Source organism: Centruroides sculpturatus, unplaced genomic scaffold (assembly GCF_000671375.1).
Source record: "Centruroides sculpturatus isolate CEXI.00-Female unplaced genomic scaffold, Cexi_2.0 scaffold931, whole genome shotgun sequence".
NCBI classification, from domain to species: Eukaryota; Metazoa; Arthropoda; class Arachnida; order Scorpiones; family Buthidae; genus Centruroides; species Centruroides sculpturatus.
In genome coordinates this window covers 131,032-141,474 of record NW_019385181.1, presented here as the reverse complement: position 1 = coordinate 141,474, position 10,443 = coordinate 131,032, and the positions used below count along the sequence as shown (strand labels likewise).

General features: G+C 32.8%; 1 protein-coding gene across 1 annotated transcript; it reads right to left on the bottom strand.

Annotated features, from left to right (window-relative positions):
- Positions 1–4,439: 4,439 nt before the first annotated feature.
- Positions 4,440–5,221, bottom strand: LOC111635835. Its single transcript, XM_023380935.1, has 2 exons — positions 5,083–5,221; positions 4,440–5,019 (listed from the first exon to the last, which is right to left on the bottom strand). Exons 1-2 carry the CDS (start codon positions 5,136–5,138, stop codon positions 4,602–4,604), a joined length of 474 nt encoding a protein of 157 aa, XP_023236703.1. The 5' UTR covers positions 5,139–5,221; the 3' UTR covers positions 4,440–4,601.
- Between the last annotated feature and the right edge of the window lie 5,222 nt (positions 5,222–10,443).

Sequence of the window (10,443 nt, the reverse complement as noted above, 5' to 3'; positions counted from 1 at the left end):
TTTAAATTTGGTCTGCTTTTTTTTAGTTTTAATCCACATTGATGATTTCAGTAATTTCTCTTGAGTGATTAGTCTAATGAATTTCATGTCTGGTACAGATCATTCAGGTACTTATACCTGAATGACTGCATAAGTTCACATTCAATACCATTTGCATTTACTTTTTTCCCCATGTAAAATTTACTGCATCTCATGGATGATATATGAAAATAGTTCACTTGTTGTTCACTAAACAAGGTACAGTATATCCACAGTGACGTCCATAAAATTACATAATTTAACAAATTTGTATCTAATGTGGATCTAAGATATTAATTTGGTAAGTCAACAGTTTCTTATTGATTTATATTATCTTCATGATATGACCCTTCTGTAATTACATAAAAAGACTGAAATGAGTTCACCTAACTTGCATTAATACTGCCATAACATTACAAGAAAGACTGTTGTTATAAATAAAGTAGTCAAAAAAAAAGATTTATTCAATAGCAATAGGTGCTTGATAACATGTCATTATTCAGCAAGATATAATTATCAAAATAATTTAACTTTAATAAACAAACTTCATTTGCATTTTTAAATAAATTTTCAAAATCCCATTCCTATGGTTAATAGACAAATACTTAATCCAAGGCAACTGTACCCATTTCAAAACTGAACCACAGACAAATCTTGCTAAGGTACTCTTCTCCCAAGCTTTGTTCTAAAAACCCAATAAATACATTTGTTCAAGATCATGCAATACAATGGAACCATCAAACACTCCATACATTAAATATCCAGTACATCTTGGAAGCCCATACAACCTCTTAACAAAAGTAGGTAATATTACATCCAAAATCTCCACCTGAGATCCCCATACTATGTAGGCGTAGAGAATAGAGGAACCTACAACTATGAAATAATTTTAACTGATTGTGAAATTATGCAGTTTTGCAGACTTCCACATTGGTATAACTTTTTCCAACTTTATCTACAAGTACTTGTATGAGTATTAAGATTACCAATGCTTTTAAGTCATGCTCAAATACTTATGAAACAACCAAAATTGGGTCATCTCTAAACCACCATTTATCAAACTTGGAGCCCTTACCACCATTTCGAAAAAACATTTAATTTTGTAAAATTTAATTGTGGACTTGTCCATTAAATACAAGGTATTTATCCGAAAAGTCAATGCCTGCAATGACCTCAGTATCAGCCACAATTACATCATCTGTACATGTTAATATCTTCACATTGACACCATCGACATCAATACGTTTTACCTCGGAATCATTAATACAATTCAATAAATCATTAAAATTAAAAAGAAGGGTTCAAAATGCATGTCTGTCTCAGACCCTTGTCTGAAAAGAATGGCAATTCCTCCTTAATACCTGTCAACCATATCAAATGCTGAAGCTAAATTCAATTTGGTACCGCCTTTTTCAAATATGAAATCGACCTGCAGAGCATCATCAGTAGCAAGGGACACGATACTGTATTCAGAGGAATATCCTTTTAAAGTAGTGATCCAATACCTCAAATAGATTTTCCTTTAGTATCCATTTCTAATTTTTTGACTAATAACAGTTATTTACAAATTTTTCTATATTTTATGAAGCAAACGTTCGCAAGAGGTAGACTCATTTGGCAAAGTAGATTCATGAACCTGTAAAGAAAACTAGTCTTCAAAAAATCAGTTAGAGAACACATTCTTGGATGTCATTTATATTTTATGGATGTGTTTAAATATGCTTAAGTAAAGTTAAATACTGTAACACAAATTTATTAATACAGTAATAGGTAGTTAATTAAAACTAAAAATAATTAAATTCTGGGTTTTACACCAAAACTAAAAATAAAATTAATTAAAATCAAATAAAACAATATTACGGAGCGTGGATGAAGTACAGTACAGTACTTGTTCATCTTGTTTCATTTGGTTATATTTCATGCAGGCAGTCTAGAGTTGAGAATAGATTAATCCATTTTATATTGTTTCTTATGGGAAAATATGTTTCGGTTTTAGAAGAAATCAATTTTCAAACGACTTTTAGGAATGGATTGAGTTCACAAACCGAGGTTTGACTGTACTTGCATCAGATGATAATGTGCTATATTTTTAATTTAAAAAAAATCCAATGAGTTTCTTAACTTTTCCGGTAACATCTGGTGGCACCATCTGTTGCGATATTTTGTTTAACAAACTTTATATTTTTAACTATTATAAAATGGCAAAAAACTTACTGTTGAGAATAGAGATAGGTTTTCTAATAAACTGTAAATGCTAATAAAGAGTAAAATCGTCATTAAATCCGACTCTACTGGAAATACACACGACCCCCTTTATCTCCCCATCCCATCGACCTTTAATTACCAAAATTTAACGTCAATTCTCTTATAAACAAACCTCTCTGAAAAATTTGAGAAATTTTTAACAAAAAGTACCTTCAAAAAGGGTGAACAAAATTGTGCCCCTCATTCACATAAAATATCCATATGTACAGAAATTACCCTCCCCGCAATTTTCTATTTTCATTTCTCAACATTATAAGTCCAAAAACGTAAAATTATTCGCGAGAGTCATTTTCTGATCAATTCCCATACTTTTCTTGTGATATATGGCAACTGAGAAAGTAAAAATGCTCCAAGTTAAACAAAACAGTATTGTGAAAGTCCACTATTGGACAACATAGATTACCCGGTTTGAGTTTTTATTCTAACCTTATATATAGGGGTATTAAACATGTATTAAAATATAAGAAAATATCGATTAAAGAATTTTATCTTTATATAAATAGTTACGTTAACCCAAATGGTTAGGAGTTGAAATCACGGGGTACGTCACGAGAATGCACACTGAGAAGGGATTTTTCGAAATTCCCTCCACGGGGGAGAGGGAGAGGATTAAGGTAAGTTCCTTGACTAAGCTCTTATGGACCTAAATGACAGGTGTGTCATTATGTCCGTTGCCTATGTATGTCGTTTTGTCCATATAACGTTAAAAAAAACAAAATTATAAAATAAATACAAATATGTTATTTTTAAAGGAAAAAGTTATTTAAGTGCAACAACAAATTCTTGAGAGTTGAAATAAATGCTACACAAATAGATAAAATAGTGATAAACTTACCATCTATACAAAAAACTTGTTGCAAGGAAAAAACTCGTATCATTTCTTGTCGTCGGCCATGACACTGGGCGAATGAGAGGACTGCGTTCACGTTTTGACAGGTTAGTAAAAGCCGCTCGGATAACGTGGTGTCGTGGTCAGTTGCGTGCTTGAGACTGCCAAATTCGAATTATGTTGCCTATGTCATTTTGTACGTATTTCCCATACTAGTGAAACGGTATTAGGAATAATGTACCAATACCTACTTTTAATACGGATTGATCTTGCTTAGTTTTTATTTAACGTTTTCTATGATCTCAGCAAATTTCATGATTTTATACCCAGTAGAAAGTTTTCTATAACGTTTTATTACTTTATTTTAACTGCCCCATTAAAAACAATAGAAACATTTAAATTAAATTAATACAGTATAATCGTTTTAAAAGACAACTATTTGTTAAAACATGCTTTCGATGATTTTTAGTATTAATCAAAATTTTCAGCGCATTCTTACGAGTGCCCAGAAGGGCGGCGGTTGGTCCTCAACGTCCCTAAATTTACCTTGGATAAAAAAAAGCCTCCTTAGATCTCCTCAACGCCCACCGGTGGGCGGTACCGACCCCGTTGGGAACTACTGATCTAAATCTAAACGAACGCGTTAGCGTATTCATATCGCAGTCCGGACAGAATTTTCACTTACAAGTTAGAATTTCGAACTAACCGAATTCCTTAACGTGTAATATACGTCCTAATAACGTCTTATACACCAGGCCAGGACAAAAGTACAGTTACGAAGTAATGGTATTTCGAACTATTCGAGTTATAATTAACGACAATTTCTTGTAGTGGTATTTTGATGACGGCCGGGTGGCCGACATGGTTAAGATATCAGTAACTTACGGACCCAAGATCTAATCCGAGTGAGCAACCTCAGAAATTTTTCATGAACGTCTGTTCGGAAGCTGTTTGTTTAGTTAAGTTACGGAAACGCAACACTTGGACGAATCTGCCTAGGGGAACGCCTTCCGAGAGGTCTATTTAAGGGTAACCGAACCCTATTCAGGCGTTACAGACGTGGAGAAAACACGGAAAACTCCACGTGGCCAACTCGTCCTGGCGAGGCACGAACCCACGACCGAACTCCTAGTATTCAGGGAACGGAACTACTTGGCCACTGGCGGGCCCTGTCCGGAAGCAAACCGTTCATGAAAAAATGCGGCAGCTGGACGGAGCCAACGTTTTAATACGTCGAACTCTGTCCCTTACCACCCAATCACCCCCTATTGTGTGGCTTGGCCATGGAAAAGGCCTCTTGTAATCACAGAACAGTATCAAAAGCATTTAAAAAACCACACAATTTATTTATCAATTTTTGAAAAAAATTAAATAAATGACTATCGACTAAAATCTTGAAACAGTGGATATTATGTACAGTACAGTAAGATATTTTAATTTTATTTATGATTAAATTAAAAATTTCTAAAATTCTATCATTTATCGCCTGTTATTTTGTTGTCCATTCCAAAAATTTAGGAGTGGTCCCCTTTGATTTCACGAGCATTTCACGAGATGAATGTGTTTCTGGAGCAGCGAGTTCATTCATATCTGTGAAGGAATCCAAATTCAATCTGCCGGTAGCCAACATCATTTGAAACCGATAGTCTTCCAAATCTGCATCACAATCATCACGTGTATCCTTGCTACCGTATTTTTCCATAAAAAATTTATAATGGTCACCGCTAGCTTCTTCAACATTCTTTTTCATCCAAATATTTTTTATACCCAGCGATTTTTTCGTTTTACCCACAATCGAATTTTTCTTTTTACTTTTTTCATCTCGTTTGAAGATGAGCCAATGATTTGGTATGAAAGATTTACGAGTAATCGTTGATACGGCGGCTAGCCATAATTTTATGTTGATTCTGAAATAATAGTTTGACATTATGGCTAAAGAATTTTTAAATTTTTATCTCGAGTACACTTACTCGGTTTTCTCTCTTAAAATAGTTTTTAACTCGATCCACCACGATTTCAATCCCATTGTAGGAAGTAAACGCGCTGGTTATGGCTGATGTTATCGATAATTATAAAGCAATAAACAAACTATTGTTAACGAGAGACGTTTGTACGAGTATTGTTAACTATTGCTACATGAAGTACAGTTTTATATGATTTATCAATGAAATTAAATAAAATCTAAAGGATAAATCTCATATATTAATTCAATCTTCGATGTTAAATTTCATTGAAAAATTTATGATGATTTATATTTTTGAAAACCATTTTCATCGATCATTTGAAAAATTGTTTGCATGGATATGTTCTATTCTTCTCTAAGAATAAATTTAGGAGAATTTCGTCGAATATATTGCAATAGAATTTTTTCAGTATTATAAATTTATTTAATAAACAGAAACGTAATTTTAGATTTCATCACTTGCCCTCTGCAAATAATATTTATCAACGCATTAGTGAATGCGAGATAATAAGGTTATATGCCATGCCACAATTGTGCCCATTGCGAACAGGTCTGATTCACAAATTTTTTCCTTTATTTTTGACTATTCTGCCCCGTGAACACTAAGATAGCGTTTTTAGGCTGGAAACATAAGAGCGTATAAAGTACGTCAGTTAAAAAGTATGGTACGTTAATACTTACTAACGAGAAGTGGCATGTTATTCTAGGGCAAAAAGAGCAATTGTCTGGGGACGCCAAAACAAACTTTTATAAATTTATTACTGTAGTAAGAATATCGAAATTTAACTTTGATGCCATATCTGGGGACACTAGATTGATGATGGGGCTCAGGGCGCACTGGAGTAGCTCAGAACTTAAAGGAAGTATCAGCAAAATAGTATGATAATTATATTATGAATTAAATAAAGTGATTTAATAGCAAATTTATTAATAAGTGTAAGTATTAGTCAGGCCGAAAGCTTCATCACAACTATGACATAAGGCAGTGCAAATAGCTAGTCAAACTTTTCGACGGAACGACAGTAGTCTCGAAGAAATAGGTAAATCGTTGAAGTTACATGTAAGATCGTTACAACCAATGAGGAGGACCGGATTTAGATTTGTTTAGGGCGCAACTACATTTCCTTTGTGGAGGGGGGTTTCTGAGTAAAGCCGGATATCTCACGCAATAAAAATTTTTGTAAGGTATCGTTTTCTTTCTGCACTTCCCTCTAAAGATTTTTCGATCCGTTATTTCCAACGAGAGCCGTTCTTTTATGATCTGTAACAGTAACGTTACCTTTCCTTTTATTTACTTAGCTTGACACGTGAAATCATCTAATAACTAACGTGTATTAAGGGAAAAGAAAGAATTTTAAATGGAAAGCAAAAGTTTTTACAAAATGTAAGAGGAAAAAGAAAGGCGTTATATGTGATAGTGTATCTCCTTGGTCAAGATTTACGTCTTTTGAGCCATGGTTGGATGATTTTGACTGACGGCTGTGAGTTGACGGCTCAAACGGCTCTAGTGTGAATCCACCTTTAGGGCAATGTAAAAGTAACTTAAAATAAAAGTTTTGGATCAGTAATGTAAGATTCGTAAATGCAATTCTACCCATTCACTAGTGGAAAACAATCAGAAATGAAATTCAAATTCAATAAAATAAATTTGTGCGTACAATTCGAAATGTCGAATTTAAAAACATTTTTTCGACTGTCAATGTAAAGATTTTGTACAATTTCAAAAAATACTTATATGCAATTCAATTCTACTTGATATTTTGTAAGAAAAGAAAATGTTCTATTGTTTGTACATTACTTTTTCAGTAATATGTGTGTGTTCTGCGATAAATATTTGTTTGCAGATGAATGCAATTGTTTTAATGTTTTTTATATAGCAGAATGCATAAACTTCGGAAAAATCTGTGAAAGACAGGTTAATACGAAAAAATTAATCTTAACTGATAAATAGCGTATTGTATTCCTTACAACCGTTTAAATACCATATTTAGTCTAGTTAATACTTAATAAATGCAACAATATTAAATTTTAGCATGCTACAAACTTAAAAAATGTAAAATAAAAAAAGAAAAGGAAAACAGATTAGTGTGGTAATCAAAAAAGGACTAAATATGGCAGCGCCTTTCTAAAAAAGGTCAAAGGTGGGCAACCTTTTTAAGTGCGAGTGCCAAAATCGCCAAATCTATAATGTGAAATTTTGATAGCATACTATTATTGGTACAGTGACCATATTTTTTGGGGAAAATAAAGGACATATCGAAGAAAATCAAAAAATACCTTATAAAATTCGTAAGTTTATGACATTTATTACGAAAATAGTAGCATACAACAATGCATATATTAAAATTTTAAACAATCTGAATTATTACACACACACACACATTGTAAAAATTTAAACAACATTAATTTTGATACTTTTCAGTACAATTAATTTTTTTATAGCGCTTTAGTCATAAAATTTCATACAGTTCATTTGAAAGTTATATTTGACGGAAATACATGCTTCTAATGTGCTTACTTTTAAATGGGTTTTTTCATTTGTCCACATATTATTCACCAATGAAAATATTCGTTCAACGGGGCATTAGACCCAGGGAGACAAAGAAAATTCTACGATTTTACAAATGTTTTTGAAACAATTTCTTTTGCTGTAAAATGTTCAAAAATCTCAACCCACCTTTGATGGCAGGGCTGGTTATTCTGTCACCATTCGTCGATCTTTTCGTTTGTGACAATTTTTTTTTACACATGAAACTTCATCAAATAATTCACCGTCGAGTATATTTACGAACCAATGATTCGAAATAAAGATATAGCTTTTCTCTACTTTCGCCCACAAAGGGATTTCGCATAATGTGAACCATTCAAACACCTGTATTTCAATAAAAAAACATGTCCCAATTATTTAGATAATCTATGCACGTTTGATAAAATGTATACACAGCATCATTAAATTTTTTGTCTTGTATATTTTCTGATTTTTCTAATGCTAAAACCACTTTTCTAATAACAATAGGGAAGAAACCCCTCATTTTTTCTTTCAACTAACTTTAGCTTTAATTCCTTTAGAAGTATGGATGTTTTGCACATTGAGATTTCTTGTGATTCAACTTTCACTATATACTGGTGAAATATTGAGGCTTGGTTATAAATAAATAACAACCATTACTCTGCTAATGTTTAATTGAAAAAGTTTTTCAGAATTGTGGGACATTTTTTCAGATTCAAAAAGTATGATTTTAATGGATTAAATAGTTGTAAAATTCTATCTAAAACTGGTAAAATAGTTAGCCAGCGTGTTTTGCTGTAACCAAAAATCTTTTTGTATTGAACCTCTGCGTCATCACAAAATTCTTTGAAATCTTCTACTCGTATTGTATAAATATAGAAATATGAATAAATTTTTACTAATATCACTTCAATATCTATCGGAAGACAATCTACAGTAGTGCTTATGCAATTGTTCAATATGTGGGCAGCACAATTAACTCCTATCAATTTATGTTTACTTGATTGTTGCATTTTAAATAAAACATTCTTTACTTTTTCTCTGAGAACCACCAAAATTGCTGTTGGTATTGTCAGCATACAAAGCAAGTAATTTATTAGTAACTAGCAGATGAGCCCGGCATTGCTCGGGAAAAAGTATTGATAGCGAAGATTAAGATTATAGCCGATCTTTCCCGTTTTATCGAGCGCAAGACTGTCCCTCTCTTCTGAGACTAAGTAGAAAATTTTTAGATATCTCCTTACCACACCTGGGTAACGATAATTAAAAGACTCACTGCAACCACTAACCAGTGCATACTACCACTAAGTGTTGAATAAACGTTTTTTTTTGTAACTCTGTGTTCTTCAAAGTTTACTAAATTCAAAAAATAAGCTAGATCTTTCATAATCATTCATAAATATAAATTCAAACATTAAGACAAAGAGTTCGAATAAAGGAAACTTATGCTCATGCACTCTTCATGTCAACTTTATATATGAAATGCTCATATACACGCGCGCCACCTATCGTAGGATAAATGTACTATGCCAGAAACCTTCGCGGGAGTGTATTAAACAACTTCCTAAAGTTTCATGGCAATCGGATAAATGGTGTAGTAATGCATGAAGGACAGACAGCCATACATTCATTTTTATATGTATACAGATTTCAAATTTTGACAGTGATTCCTTGATACAATTTGTTAATATATCTGAAGTTTATCCAGAAATATTATTTATATTCAAAACTTTTACTCTGACACCGCAATTGGGTAAAAAAAATATCTGACCAGAATTGTGCACAATTTAGTATTACCATGTTTCGAACAATCCGAATAAATAGTTATATAATTTGTTTTGCTTAAGTCAGTTTTAATTGATTCAAACGAATATGGTGCCAAAACATTACAAATGATTGCTTCCGCTTTCGTTCTTGCACAAGAATATTTTTCCTCAAAACATTTCTTAATTAATTTAGAAGAGCAGTCGTTTGATCGAAATGAATAGTTATGTATTGAGTGATACCACCAAGATGCCTCTTTTAGTGCTAAAGCCTTTAGGTTGTCGTCGGAATTTTTATTAACGAAAAATGAGTTTAATGATTTGTTTGAAGCCGGGGTGTCCACTTATTCGTGTTTTGCTGTCTGAATATGTTGTGTAATTGCTGATCTGCCACTATTTGCAATATTAAAGCTGGTTAAACATTTGTTGCATTTGACATCACTATCCGTTATTCCTTTTTTAATAAATGGAAATTCTTGTAATGTTTGATTACAAAAGCATTTTCTTTTCGGTGCCATGATAAATGGTCTACAAAATACAAATTAAATACCTAAATACGAAAAATTAGAAATAATAGACTAAAAACTCACATTCAGTCCCTGTGTAACTAATTAACGTTGCCTAAAAGTGTAATAACTGATGCGAGGTCCACCTGTGTACTGTCCAGAGAAATGGAGTGTACTATAGAGAAGGGACACTCAACAGTAAAAATGTCACATGCTCGAGCCCCCGAAGATTGCCCACAAGTGGAGACGAATGCTCACAAACTCTCCAAGTGTATCATTCACCAACTAGAGAGTTAAAAAACTATCACAAAAATCCCCATAAGAGTGTCCACCCCCTGGTACTGTCAGTGGGCCGTTTGGTTGGCGACACACTGCACTACTGAGCTCTATGTAGCAATGCAACACCGGTCGTGATGGCGTACACAAAACGAATTTGTTCAATATATTATTAAAAAAATTTTTTTTAAACTTTGCGTCAACTTTACAAAATAAAGGACAAAATGCCTATTTTAGAAAATAAATAAAGTTAAAGGACAGAGCAGTGAAATAAAGGACTGTCCTCTTAAATAAAGGACGTATGGTCACTGTAA

Coding starts and splice junctions, on each gene's coding strand:
- LOC111635835 (XM_023380935.1), bottom strand. CDS start 5,138: ATGGGATTGAAATCGTGGTGGATCGAGTTAAAAACTATTTTAAGAGAG. Junction 5,020..5,082: donor ATTTTAAGAGAGAAAACCGA/GTAAGTGTACTC, acceptor CTATTATTTCAG/AATCAACATAAAATTATGGC.